We start from the raw sequence: 15,379 nt of genomic DNA on the forward strand, positions 1-15,379 counted from the left end.
TCAATTTATTACCATTTGCTATTAGTCTTAAAGTTCAATAAATCCTTTCGCTTATTAATATGAATTATGAACCATGTCGTCACCAAGCATACATCAATGAAGTGAACTATCTGTGTACAATTCACTTTTCGTCTACTAATTTCCAGAGTGTCACTGACGCTAGCTTGTCAAATGAAGTTTGCAAAGTTTCCAATGGATCAACAACATTGCTACATGGAGATGGAGAGTTGTGAGTATAGTGATGAATACCACTTTTCATACAATACTAAGCTTCATTATATCTCAGACCACTATTACAATGAAAATATTTTCAGAACACGAAAGTCTGAAAAACATTACTACTGTAATATTTCTTAACTCGAGATACCATTATTGCAGCTTTATCACGCTTTAAAATATTTAGTGGTGATTTGCTAGTACAACGTTTTCTTCACACAGAAATAATATAACAATGTGTTATGAGGAGCCAAATTTTGGAATGTAAAGTTACGATGTTAATGAGATTCTTGTCGCGTCAGCAACACACTGTTTCTGGTGCCACGGTTTTCGACAATATTGTCTTCTTTGGCGAGATTGGGTCTTGTTCAACATGACTGTTTATCTCTTAGGGATAGCGAATCGCCTTTCCTGTCCACTGTAGAACATGGAAAATAGTTCTGCCTCAATGGCATCACGTTCCAGTGGTTACAGTTGAAGAATGAAAAGCTCAACCATGTGCAATGTAACAGTAAGAGTTAATTACTTCGATGTAGTTTAACTCTTGTAATTAACCTTGGAGGGACTACACTGAAATTGACTCTATGTAGATTGTAGATAGGCAGTCATTATTGAGTCAGCCCTTTTTCGTTCAATATAGTTCAAGTTCAAGTGTCTTAGCAACTGTGCGTTAAAATGTTTGACAGTTTACATGATGGTACTTACATCATTGTTTACTTACCCGTCATCATGTTTACAGCAGGGACTCCCGCCTCTATTCTGGACTGCTCATTATATTAAACGCTTTTTATAAAAGTCGTATGCTGCAGGACAGTGAAAATGGGCTTCGTAAACATATGAGAATTGCTGCTTTAGCAATATCAGCCTCACTTCTGTTCCCCTTGAAGAGCATAATACCATGAATATATTTTTTGAATCTATGGCATTTATCTATCCTTCTTGACAATTTATTCCATGTATTCAATATATGTGATAGATCATGATTTGACTTACATGTAATTTACAACATGTACCGCAATAGTGTTTCTTTTATTATACGGTATTTGGTAGTTTATGTTTGGTGGTTTGTATATTCTACAATGTCTGCTGTGTTACTTATATCAACATTATGTAATATGATGTCTAACTATCATCCTAAGCTTTGGAACGAGTTTGAAAATGGACAATTGGACAGAGAGACGAAATGATGAAAACATCTAAATAATTGAATATACAAAAGCAAAAAGAAATGTTGTATATTTGAATGGAAGAGTGGTACATAAGGGAATCGGAGAAGATCCTCGATAAGACTTTAATCAGATTTCAGATTTTTCAACGCAGCCTCAGAGACTGGTACATAGCTTCAAGTCACAAATTTTGTTTTCTGGATAAGTCACGTTGTTTAGTCACATTGACTACGGATATGGTTTCCTTCTTTTAATCACAAATCATTTTTACCTTTAGATGGATACACGACGAGGGAGCTAAATTTTGATTGGAAGAAGGATTCACCCTTGACAAACGACACCGTATTTGAGTTACAACAGTTCAAAGTCACAGAAACTAGATTAACCACGTGTGACAAAGTGTACTACACAGGTCAGTACCAATTATTCGATTCTACTCGATACTGAAGGTCAAACAGTCCAGAGCATTGCGATTTTTCCTGTTTACGTTTCTATGCAATATTACTGAGATTTCCATAGACGCGTGTTACAATAAAAGCCAAATCAAGTGAAACAGAGCGTCGTCTGGCCCGACAGCAATCTTCTTGTCCTTTTCACATTTCATTTTAGCCGACTTGACAAACAATTAAACTTACTGACGTCGCTACGGTTTTTTTGCGTGATATACAGCTACCTTCACAGATTGCCACACTGCAATCATTTGGCACCAATGGTGCAAAGAAAGTGTACCAACATTATTAAGATTTTTGTCGAACAGACGACGCTATATTTCATGTGACATGATTTTGATCGTAAATTCAAATTGCATAGTTACACAAAAGTTACTGTATGTATTACTTAGACAAAATGTCTCAATGGTTTAATTGCGCGCTATTTTTTTCCTCGTATTAATTGCGAGTTCTGACATTTCAAGTTTCTGAATACGTCATAATGCAACTAATTACTAGTATCATATTCTACCCTATTTTAATCACCCTAGGAAATTTCACTTGCATAATGGTTCAATTTACATTAACAAGAGAGCTTGGTTACTATTGGCTGATAATTTTCATACCAAGTTTCCTATTGGTGCTATTATCTTGGGTATCATTTTGGATCAACCCATTCGCGTCGCCAGCTCGGATCTCCCTATGTATAACAGCAGTTCTCACCATAACTACACAGGCAATAGGGGTCCATGAAGCCTTGCCAAAAGTGTCCTATGTTACGGTAAGACGTTGTGTGTGATTATTTGTGACTGTCATGCGTTTATGGAAAGCCTGAGGCAAATCACTGCCATAACAATACATCGCCTACCCTGCCAAGGCTTACGAACTTCTCATGCACAGTATAACACATACAAAGTATGACGACCGTTTCATGTTACCGCTCACTGGCTCTGCTTGATACAATCATGCAGAAACCAGTACGAAAATACACCCTACACTTTAGGATAGCAATATTGTATGAATACAGTTAACCTTGCAAACATCAAATGCAGGCATCAAAACATCTGCACCTGTGTGTCTTCAGTAATGTAGCTCTATTAACGGTAACAAACCATTACAATATGCAGAGATGCAGAAAACTTATATCTTTATCATTTTTACTGATATGTCTTTTTTTCTAGGCAATAGATGTTTGGATGGCACTTTGTTTAATATTTGTCACAGCGTCACTGTTTGAATACGCATGCGTCAACCACTGTCTTCAGAGGTTTGGTAAAAGCAGAATTAAGGTATAGTTTTAATTCAATCCTGTGTGAAATACCTTTTCCCCTTTCAAAGTGGCATTATGGATGAGAATATCTATTTTATTTAATAAAACAAGTCCCTACTTTGTAACTTAATAATTGCAAAAGAAAAACTGTCCATAAAATGTTAGAAAGTGACAATATTAATAAGAAGTTATTTGCGAGTAAACTTGACAACATAAATAAGAATTAAGTCCCATACAGTCTGTTCGTTCGCGCGTTCGTGTCTCAATACATTGCATGACAAGTTCTATCACCTGAATTTACTTTTGATTAAAAAATGATTACAAATTACTACTGGTGCGTACAGTAACAAATAATTCACTCTCGCTCTGAGCTTTTTGCAACGAATTGAGTTACAAACACGGACTTGGTCAATGTGCGCGTGCGCATAATATTTATTCAAGTAGAAAAACGTTAGTAAAGTAGTTTTGTTAATCAAACATGTCCAATAAATTCCCAATTCTCCTCCATATCATCACTTTAATGACATGGGCCTACTGCAGTTAAATTCACAAGACATTTAAACAAAACGATGACATCGTCTGGCTCGACAACAATCTTACTAAAAGTGACTGCTACAATTATCGTCTGGATCAACAAAAATCTTGAAACAGCGCTACATTTTAATGTCTGGATTAACAAAATCCTACTGACATTGTCTCGAAAGACATCTCTGTTGGTAAGAATTTCGTTGAGCCAAACGATAAAATGTAGATTCGTATTACGCCAGACGATAAAACGTAGCACTGTTGGTAAATTTTGTTGCGCCAGACGATAAAATGTAGCACTGTTGGTAAATTTTGTTGCGCCAGACGATAAAATGTAGCAGTGTTAGTATGATTTTTGTCGAGCCACGTTATGTTTCAAGTTTCGCAGTTTTATAATTGTATAACTTGGCTTAGTCCGTAAGCTCACGCAGTTTGAAACTGTTACTTTCTCTTGTCACACGAAAGTAAGCACATTCTAAGTTCTACATAAATTTGACCGTGTAGTGTTGTGATGACTAAAATTCAAAACAAGTGTAAAAGGCACCAATATGATGTATAAATCTTGAGAAAAATTTTTTCTCGTGCAGTCTGAGAGTCGGATCCGACGAGATCAAACATGGCGGCGCCCATGGAGTAGAATCACGGAATCGAATCAGCAACATACAGTAAGCAGAATATCCTACAATTCTCGCTGATTTACACTCTCGCCATTGCTCCTAGAATTCAGGAGATCTCATTAGTGTCAAGGGGTTTGTGAAATAATTTTTATATTTATTTCATTTTATTGCCTGATATCCACGCAGGATATTTGCAGTGAAACTAAGATTGTTATCTGCACCTGATACGACTCCACTAAAGATATTGCTTTTTCTGATCGTATAACAAAAGAACTAGAAATTTGTTAAAATTCGTTATTTAAACTGACTACACAAGTTGGTGATTATTAATTGTTGATACATTTGTGTGCTAAATTTATTATTTTCTCTAAATTTGTAAGCACACTTTTTTATTTAAAAGTATGAAAAATTATAATTTTGATACTAGATCGTTCAGAAATGTGGCTAATGATGGAATTTATATAAAAAAGATAAGGAATATCAAAAGCATGCAAATCAGAGAGAGTTGTGGATAGAGTAAGATGGTGTGCAACGCCTGTGGGCTAGTATAGTGTTATTGAACACGCGCACGTGTAGCTTTAAGTCGTCTTGCAGTCTGATTTGGATCCTGTTGGACAAGCAGTTATCATGGTAACGGGTTAACCTTCGGCTTAGTGTAGAGTAATGGTAGTCGAATGATTAGAGTGGCTAGCTTGGAATCTGTAGATAGAAGGTTCGATCCTCGCTGTCGTTTGTTTCTAAATGGTTTACATCCTTGGGCAATATTTGAACCATGTAGTTAACACAGCTCTGTAGTTCTGTAATTGGATACCTGGTATACGGTAGGATATAGGTTGCAGTGTGAATTTAATGCCATGCGATTACTGAGGCTGCAATGAATTGTACACTCCCTAGGGAGTGACTAACATCATTATTATTATTTACTACACAGTTTGACTCCAGTTATTTTTACCCCAATACATGTATTTGCTTGTTTGTTTGTCCGGTTGCCTATCGTAAAATTCGTACGTATGTACGTATGTATGTATGTATGTACGTACGTATGTATGTATGTATGTATTTATGTATGTATGTATGTATGTATGTATGTATGCATGTATGCATGTATGCATGTATGTATGTATGTATGTATGTATGTATGTATGTATGTATGTATGTATGTATGTACGTCTGTCTGTCTGTCTGTCTGTCTGTCTGTCTGTCTGTATACATGCATGCATGCATGCATGCATGCATGCATGCATGCATGTATGTATGTATGTATGTATGTATGTATGTATGTATGTATGTATGTATGTATGTATGTATGTATGTATGTGTCTCCACACTATCTAAAATATTTTCTGTATCAAGACATTGATTTAAATATGGTTAAAACATGTGTGCTTGTGTTTTAGGATATTTTGTCGAAAGCCGGAGCAGAGATAGCTTTGGTTGATATAACCTCCTCTTCTGAACATAGAGGGAGTGGTTTCCAACGCCAAACCAATGTATCAGATACATATGACATTGAGAGTCAAATTAAACAACATGAAGAAGTAGCCCAAGCCCTCCGAATCGACAGGTTTTGTCGCTGTGTTTTTCCGATGTCGTTCGTAGCATTCAACCTTGTCTACTGGCCAGTTATTCTGATGAGAGATGAAATAGATGCATAGCCATGATGATACCTTACGGAGCGAACGTCAACGTCTCACTATTACAAACATCAACAGATCAAGTCGAACAACTATGTATATCAACTGATCTGTCCATTTTTCTTTTCTACGTTTGTTTAAACTTTATCAGATAACTTCTTTAAACGAAGTTTTATGTATAACGGGGTTAAATTGTGGAATAGTCTGCCCGAAGAGGTTAACTCTAGCTCTTCGCTTAAATCATTCAAAAGAAATTGCAAGTGCCATCTTTTTAATACCTAGGTTGGCACCCCGTTTGTGTGTTTCTTCTTGTGTTTTTAGTCAATACCTGTCTGCGTTTTTACGTTTTTATTTTAACAGTTGTCAGTGTACTTTTTATCATGTTTAATGTATAAAGTGTAAATTTTTCTATTGTTCGACACTGTGTGAGAAGAGCCATTTGGCTCAACAGTCTATCGAGTTGAAATAAAGTCTAATAATAATAATAATAATAATAATAATAATAATAATAATTATAATAATAGTACATGATAATAATAATAATTATAATAATAGTACATGATAATAATACTACTAATAATAATAACAATAATAATATCTTCTCGCCATGAAACAATTGTCTTTCATTATAATCTGATCACAAACTTTTTCAAAATAATCTATCGTATCTTATGGTATTCAATAGCCACACTGCTCGTTGCCAGGATATACATTGGCTAATTTACATACTGTAGACTTGTTTTGTAATACAAAATACGCTTAGCGGAATGCGTTTACAAAACAATAGAAATTACTTCTTTTTTTTAAAATTATGATGAACAATACTCGAAGAGGCAAATTTTTCGAGTACGGCTGTCACTAACACATTTGACCTTTATACATGGTGATGCAAATTGTTACCAGGGTGTGTATATTTTAAAACATTTCCTTTTACGGGAGAAAGTAATACGCTCTCCTATACACCTGTGTGATAAAGCAATATGGACGCTAATTGAATACTTTTTATAAAGCAGAAAATAAATTCTGTATCGTAAAATAAGTAGGTGTATAGATGTATAAATATGTTGTACAGTCTTCTAATCACCAATAGTTCACACTCCCATTACCCAGGACTTACTCTGTATATTAATCTTTATATGGATAATATTAATGAATGCAGTCCAGTGTCGTGTTAATATAGTTTTTAATATTTTTTGCGGACATTTGAACTATTATTGTTATTTACGTTTACATTTATAAATGAACAAGTCAAAGTGAACATTTGTGATTGATAAAATATAGTAGACGGTCTTGATGATAATTCTATGTGCATTTAATATCTAAGATTGCCAGCAGTTTTAAAATGTGGTGGTACGGAAAGTAAAATACAAAAGCCTACAACATCGACAAGTTGCATTGGGTTTATTCTTGATGTCATTTCCAATCCTTCTTCAAAGTCATTTGGAACCCACAAATAGAGAGGTTTAGATACATGTTAGAACGTGTACGCGTACGTGAGCTGTATCGTGCAGACGTACACGTAATGACGAGTAGTGTTCAGAACGCAAACGTGAAAGGCTGGAATGTGCACGCGCGCGTTGTGACGGCATCTTCTGTCCAGAAGGCCACACACATGACATTGTTTTCTAAACATGTCTGGATTTTTGCCATTTTTTTCCACAACTACCCAAACGAAAAATTGATCAATTAGTTTACGGTTATGTTTCCAAACTATGTATTAAAAATACGACATTTAATAGAAGAAAAATGACAAAAACTGTATACGTATTTACAATTATGTGTAGACCGACATTTTGAAGTAGCGTCTGATACAGAACGTGACTGTGACGCTACGCGTATAGAACATACATAAATACGTGCATCTAAACCTCTCCAATAGTCTGAGTATGACACCGTAGGGTGTACTTGCATGACATTAAGATTATGACTCTGAGGAGGAAATGCATATTTGGAGATTCTGAAAGCATGTTTTAAATCATCCATGATATTGTAAACTATTTTGTTACTTGTTTGTCTGATATCTTAGAGGTAAATCTTAAACAAAGGAACAGAGTCTAATGAATTTATTATCGATCAAATATGACATTTAAAAATAATAAATATAAAGTATAGTTTTCAAGTGTCCATGATATTTCCGAAGCATCTCATGTATAATTGACTTCTGTATGTCTTTTTCTGTTTTGGCTAATGGACCCTGACAAAAAACAATCTTAACTTCTGTTGCTGCATCGCATTAACTTTTAATATAATGCTAATAATCCCAGAAGGTAGTATGAAACATTATTACAAATTTTACAAAAATATGAACTTTTGAAATCAAGGTGAAATATGAAAGATTTAATTTAGCTGTAGAATAAGTAATTTTGAATTAGCATAAACTTCCATGTAACAATATCCATTCTAGCAAGGACTAATACAGATTACACAGGGAAGAGATTTTAGTTTTGCTATTCGATGATCTTCTACAGGAGCTTTGTAAGTTGATACAAGACGAACCTATCATGTCGTTCTCTAAGCCAACGTGTTTACCAAGATATATATTTTTGATATTGGTTGGTACCATGTGCAGCTTAATTGATAGAACAAGATATGTACTGTGTATTTCATGCTGGCCAGAGATTCACAAGGGGAGTTGTGTTGTGCAAATATTGTTTTATGACTGTTCAAAGTTAGCGGAGTCATTGTTGTCACTGCGCTTTTCGCTGATATTGTTCGTTTTTATATTACAAATAGTACTAAAATATACCTGTTATACAGGAACACATCTATTTATTTTCATTGGGGAAAAGAATACATTAGGTTTGTATATATCGCGGTTTTTCTGAGTACATATCGATTTCTGTACCTTAGGCCGTTGGCCACGGTACTTTGATTAAAGTATATCGTATATACTCAGCTCCTAAAGATATTTAATTCAACCTTTTTTTCTGAATATTCTTCTAATCGCCATTTTGTATTTGCTATTGAGGTACAATTTCACCGACAATTTCGTGTACAAAGTACTGATCCATATTCATAATGCTAATTAAGTTGAAAACTTTAAATAAATCAACTAGCAGTTAAAATAATGTAATATCTTGTTATGTAATTATTTCTTATACTATTATATCATGATCCAACAAGAGGTCATACATTCACGTTTTTTCAATGTTACATATCACTAGCTCAAGGCATGTGTCTGTGTATTCATGTCACATCTTCTGCCGCAGCGAAAGTTTCTCTATTTGCCTCGAGTACGTTGCTATGTATATGAAATTTAAACTTCATTGGAAGGATATGTATGGTATTATTATAACAAATGCACATTTTCGTCATGATGGGAATTGAATTAAAAGGGAATGTGATCGGTATATCAAAGGTATATCACCCCCCCCCCCCACATCAGACTAGAATGACAACCGAATTACCAAAATCGTTTGATTTAATATATATATATGGAAATGTTACTTAAGTTTTACATTATACATGTAATATGTAACCTTGACATGTCTGGTGGCATGGTATGATATGATATGGTGTGGTATGCAAATTAACGTTGCCAACGAATATATAAGTTTAGGCTTCCTTCCTTAGTCGGTTCCAGTCATGACATAAAATCGTATCGTTAAAACATTTGAAATCATTCAAATGAGATTGAAATTCCTGTGTCCATGAAAGAATCTATTATATTCATCAAATACTTTGGGACTTTGGAATAAAGATATGTCACGTGACGTTTTATATCATAACAAGGACGGTCAAACACATTTTACAAGCAAAGCAGAGAAACGAAAGATGATTTACTTGTATATATATAAACTATAGATTTCACGCTTTATAATTTATTTGTCTGGATATATTAATGCAGGTACTACTGGGCAATCTACGGCGAAATCGATACATTTTTAGCCGCTGCGACTGTGTATCACTGAAATATAAATAGTCTCACACATATGTAAATTGTGACATGTTTACGAGTTACAATTATATTCAACAATATAGTTCAACTGTAAATAACGAAAGTCGTTTAAATCATTTAAAAGGCCGTCTGACTGTTTCTGTCAATGTTATCATTTTAATATTCGACGAGTGTGAGTGATAGTTAACCCTACCATATCACCCTTAGTTACAGGTTTGTACAGTACGTTTTTGTATATTTAGAACAAAATACCACTACTACTATTGCATATCCAACACAGTGATATAAATGGGAAAAACTGGAGCCACTTTAATTAATAATTTCAACAACGTCTTTCAAACTGACACAGAAATAGTTAAAGCAAGTATTCGCATATTTATACTGTATCAAATCAGAATGCAACAATTTCGTATTGTGACATTCCGAACGATGTGAAGGTTGCTCACGCTGATAGAAATCGTAAAGTTCATCACGTACATTGTCCATATAGCACGCCCTCATATGGCGAAACATTTTAAATGTTATATTGCAACAACTCAAGCACGTATTTACCCCTCTCTAGTTCTTCAACAATCTCCTATCGTATAAAGAGCTCCAGTTTACGGCTTGGTTAATTTTGCATGTCAACTGCCCATGTAATAATCTGATCATGCAATAGTAAAGTGAACAGTTTATTAATTTACAATTACACCACTTCACGTGTCTAAAACCTTTGTTTCAATAGTGCATTATCTACACGATAGCATCGACATTGTGTAATATATTGCACTCATCCAGTGCAATATTCAGATATTGCACTGGCATGATGCAATATCAAGATAATGCACTATACGTTACAATATTGCACTGCACATACTTGAAACAGATCAAACAACACCAATCAAGCAAGCTTTTAAGTGAAGATGGCAAAATGTATACCTATCAGTTATGACATTTGTAGTTTTCCCCATAGTTCGTGTTTTCACACTTCGTTCTGTAGCTATAATCGAGTCACGATTTATGAACACTTTGAAAGACTAACCTTGCAACTGTATGACCTGACCGCTACACTTCGGTGACCAGCTTTCTCAGCAATGAGTTGTTCATCTAGCGCTAGAAACAGGGTTAACGGAGGAGTGTGTAGCGACAACTTGTGAGGGATTTTAGGACAAGCATAACAAGTACTTGCTTCTCCAGGATTTTCACCAACCAGATTTCCAAAATCTTGAAAAAGCCAGTCATCTTCATCCTGTGAGTCTCCTTTTGCCTGGCTATCTGACGTCCTAAACGTGAAGATACCCAAGGCCCCTGTCCTCTTCACTGTCGTGATACATGCTCTCGTATTGGTAGCAAACTCCCGAATGTGAAACGCTCCCAAGATCAGACATATCACGTGATTGAGAAGTACCAGGTAGTTGTACATGACTATCCAATCACTAGACTTTGAAACAGGTGTTTGTGAACATTGAATTTGACATGGCCTAAATTTATTGGTCATTCAGGCATACATGATTAACCAATCATTATACTCAAAAACATGAGTTTGTGAACATTGAGTATTAACTTTCCACATGGCTTTAATTTGATTGGTAGTAATATTTACATACAGGTGAGTCGATCGACGTGGTGTAAGCTGCTTAATGAACTCGGGTCATGCTATAGTATATATATGCTAAATTTTGCAATATACGAAATATACTGACGCCTTTCCGTTGAATAGTTTATTACGTGGTGATGTTTACCGGTAAGAAAATATTTGTAACATTATATTTCGTCTTTACTCTGTGCGGTTATATTTGTGAGAAATTTGAGACTGAAAAAGTATTTGATACTTTTTAACCTTTACCACTGAAATAATTTTAAAATGGGATATCAATCTTGATTCGTTAAATCGTATCAGTTTTATTTGAAATTGAAACTTAAACCAATAGGTAGGAATATGACAAAGTCATGATATACCATAATATTTCATGCGACTCTCTTTAACAAGGACATACATATAAGGGGTTGAAATTTGCAATAGATCACGCCGACACGAGGGAAAACGCTTGACTATGGGTGAAATGTCAGCATGACACTACATAATCAACGCAAACGTGCGGATATATAACGGCCATGTTTGTTTAATATTCATCAAGGAATTGTGTCTGACCGTTAGAGGCGCTTGTATTTTTCGGTGCAGTCCCAATTATTTTCATCAATATATTTATAACGTCGCCTAATGTGTACAAGACTTAGTATACACAAATTAAAAGTTCATCTGTGGGTGAGTCATACTGTCTCGTCCATGGCAGGTAAACGTACGTGTGAATCTGTATATATGATGTCACGGTTTAAATATCAACATCAACATCAACAATCATTCTCAAGTCATCAACAAAACAATCCAACATAATGCTACATTTACAGCGATTGCAGCTTTAATATGGATACTTTCAATGATAATAGAACATTAAGTATAAAATAATGTATTAACCTTCTAATATTCTAATATACATCTGGTTAAAATACAAAATTAATCCTTTTTCCACAAACCCATGGTAAAAATCTTTCTTTCCAAAAACTCACAACAAAGAATATTATTGTTCAATCATGTTTAATAACTACATCGAAGTATGAATGTGGTCGGTTTATAATAATTTTATGCAGAAACGAGCATATAAATGTATAATTTGCCAACACATCTGTATAAGATCATACATAGAAGGATTAAAATGGTGTAATTTTGTTTATAAGTAAACAGCCATTTATTATCAAAATTGTAAATATACGAACGGTGAGCAATATTCCTACCTACGCTTATTTCTTTAAAATACTGCCACTAGTGGGCGACCTCTGTTGTCTCTGATTAATATGCTTGAAAGCAATGATTCAAAACGGAATTCGATTTAAGATTTAAGATTTTAAAGTGCTAATATTGTACAATGTATTACATGTATTTTCTAAACATCTTTATTGTTGGTATTCTTATCTCCCTTCCCATCCCATAGTTGATTCTTAGTCGTTGCTATGGGGATTTCCTCGTACATGGGTTCTTTGATGATGATATCAACTGATGTATCTTTCTTTAAACTATCGGCCTCATCCATTAAGCGGTTGTCTTTGAAGATTGCATAGATATTCACCTCCCTCTCGTTGTTTTTCGCGGTGGCAGCTTCGTCAAGATGTTTGGTTGAGTCGTTTTTTCCCGTTGAGTATCTTGAGGGAAAAATGGAATATGTTATTCTGAAAGCCACAAGGAAGAGGGTGTTTACATGAGTGGGTGAGTGAGTGAGTGAGTGAGTGAGTGAGTGAGTGAGTGAGTGAGTGAGTGAGTGAGTGAGTGAGTGAGTGAGTGAGTGAGTGAGTGCCCGCCCGCCCGCCCGACCGACCGACCGACCGACCGACTGACTGACTGACTGACTGACTGAGAGTGGGTGACTGAATGAATGAATGAATGAGTGAATGTTAATTCACCTACCTTCTCCGACAGACAAGGGCAACAAAGATAATGAATATAACGGCGATAACTATTCCAGCTCCAATTGCTCCAAATAACACAGTTGGTGGCCCTGACATCCCGACGTTACCTTCTCGTCCAACAGCTTCTGGGGTGGGTTTAGTCGTCATTTGTTGTTTCAATTCTTTGTAAAGTGAACGTAAAACATTATCAGATCATAGCTCATCACACCTCTTATATAATATGCAAGGAATACACCACACATACACACACATACACACAGACACAGACACAGACACAGACACACACACCACACACAGACAGACACAGACACACACCACACACACATACATATAATGTATGTATATATGTGTGTGAGTATATATATATATATATATATATATATATATATATATATATATACATATTACATATGTCACTGTGACAGATAATGCTCTGCTCTCCTATTCGTTCCCAACAGAAGAGCGCCACCAACGCTGATTCTTTGAACCTGACCCATACCTGTGCATGATTTTAAGTCATCGTCGAGGTTGTATCCACTTCGACACGTGCAGTCGAAACTACCCATCCTATTCATACAATAGTGATCGCAGTCACCGTTACCATGCAAACACTCATTGATGTCTGAAAATAAATAATTAAAAATCGCAATTAACTATATTTTATGTACCCGTTCCTTTAAGTTTTTTCTAATTACAAATTTAAATTTAAAAGTGAAATTTATCATTGAAATTTGCGACCAGATGTTGCCTGTATATGCACAAAACGGTTGAATTCTGTAACCTTTCGACCGATAACCTTGATTTAAAACCTTTTCAAAATCAAGACATTGTCTTTTCTTCTCCGCAACTGGAGAGGCTTAATCAGTTGAACGTCACCAAGCAATGTAAATCAACTGTCATATCATACAAATGCTTGTACGATTTGCGAAGAAAGCCTTTCAGCTTGACCTGCTCCCATCTCCCAAACTTGAATAGCCAGTCAAAATGTACATTCATCTATAGAACTGCACATTGTTACATAGTTCACTGAGAAATTTAATGCTGTATTCATTGGCATCTTAAAGTTTGAACAGAAAACATTTTTTTACCCCAGCACAGCTTGTCGTCCGATGCTAGGACATAGCCAGCATTGCATGAACAATAGAAACTGCCATCAGTGTTGTAACACAGTTGACTGCATCCACCATTCAACATTTCACACTCATTAAAATCTATGAAAGAAAAATAACCAATATTTTATACCAAATTTTATTCGTTTGTCCTTTTAATCTTTCATGTGAAACTTTTGTTATGAAATATTATTCATATCCTTCGTTTTCTTTATTCTGTCAAGCAGGCATTACAATCATTACTGCTGCAAAAGAAAAACTGTGATATATTGTCAGTGCTACTACAGTCACCATCACGATCAGATGCAAGAAAAACTGTGATATATTGTCATTGCTACTACAGTCACCATCACGATCAGATGCAAGAAAAACTGTGATATATTGTCAGTGCTACTACAGTCACCATCACGATCAGATGCAAGAAAAACTGTGATATATTGTCAGTGCTACTACAGTCACCATCACGATCAGATGCAAGAAAAACTGTGATATATTGTCAGTGCTACTACAGTCACCATCACGATCAGATGCAAGAAAAACTGTGATATATTGTCAGTGCTACTACAGTCACCATCACGATCAGATGCAAGAAAAACTGTGATATATTGTCAGTGCTACTACAGTCACCATCACGATCAGATGCAAGAAAAACTGTGATATATTGTCAGTGCTACTACAGTCACCATCACGATCAGATGCAAGAAAAACTGTGATATATTGTCAGTGCTACTACAGTCACCATCACAATCAGATGCAAGAAAAACTGTGATATATTGTCATTGCTACTACAGTCACCATCACGATCAGATGCAAGAAAAACTGTGATATATTGTCAGTGCTACTACAGTCACCATCACGATCAGATGCAAGAAAAACTGTGATATATTGTCAGTGCTACTACAGTCACCATCACGATCAGATGCAAGAAAAACTGTGATATATTGTCAGTGCTACTACAGTCACCATCACGATCAGATGCAAGAAAAACTGTGATATATTGTCAGTGCTACTACAGTCACCATCACAATCAGATGCAAGAAAAACTGTGATATATTGTCATTGCTACTACAGTCAC

The 15,379-nt window shown here is 35.3% G+C and overlaps 2 protein-coding genes across 2 annotated transcripts in view; one reads left to right on the forward strand and one right to left on the reverse strand.

Moving 5' to 3' along the window:
• Positions 1 to 6,131, forward strand: part of LOC144443765 (glycine receptor subunit alpha-3-like) — a 68,810-nt gene extending 62,679 nt beyond the window's left edge. Inside the window, exons 5-9 of the mRNA XM_078133311.1 lie at positions 147 to 229; positions 1,660 to 1,794; positions 2,362 to 2,591; positions 2,992 to 3,099; positions 5,620 to 6,131. Of these exons, the coding sequence (XP_077989437.1) occupies positions 147 to 229; positions 1,660 to 1,794; positions 2,362 to 2,591; positions 2,992 to 3,099; positions 5,620 to 5,877 (814 nt within the window). The 3' untranslated portion in view covers positions 5,878 to 6,131. The remainder of the gene's footprint in view (positions 1 to 146; positions 230 to 1,659; positions 1,795 to 2,361; positions 2,592 to 2,991; positions 3,100 to 5,619) is intronic.
• A 6,127-nt stretch (positions 6,132 to 12,258) lies between these two features.
• Positions 12,259 to 15,379, reverse strand: part of LOC144443752 (uncharacterized) — a 12,371-nt gene continuing 9,250 nt past the window's right edge. Inside the window, exons 13-16 of the mRNA XM_078133294.1 lie at positions 14,284 to 14,406; positions 13,695 to 13,817; positions 13,194 to 13,356; positions 12,259 to 12,931 (exon numbers count right to left, since the gene is read on the reverse strand). Of these exons, the coding sequence (XP_077989420.1) occupies positions 12,676 to 12,931; positions 13,194 to 13,356; positions 13,695 to 13,817; positions 14,284 to 14,406 (665 nt within the window). The 3' untranslated portion in view covers positions 12,259 to 12,675. The remainder of the gene's footprint in view (positions 12,932 to 13,193; positions 13,357 to 13,694; positions 13,818 to 14,283; positions 14,407 to 15,379) is intronic.

Source organism: Glandiceps talaboti, chromosome 12 (assembly GCF_964340395.1).
Source record: "Glandiceps talaboti chromosome 12, keGlaTala1.1, whole genome shotgun sequence".
In the NCBI taxonomy this organism is placed as follows: Eukaryota; Metazoa; Hemichordata; class Enteropneusta; family Spengelidae; genus Glandiceps; species Glandiceps talaboti.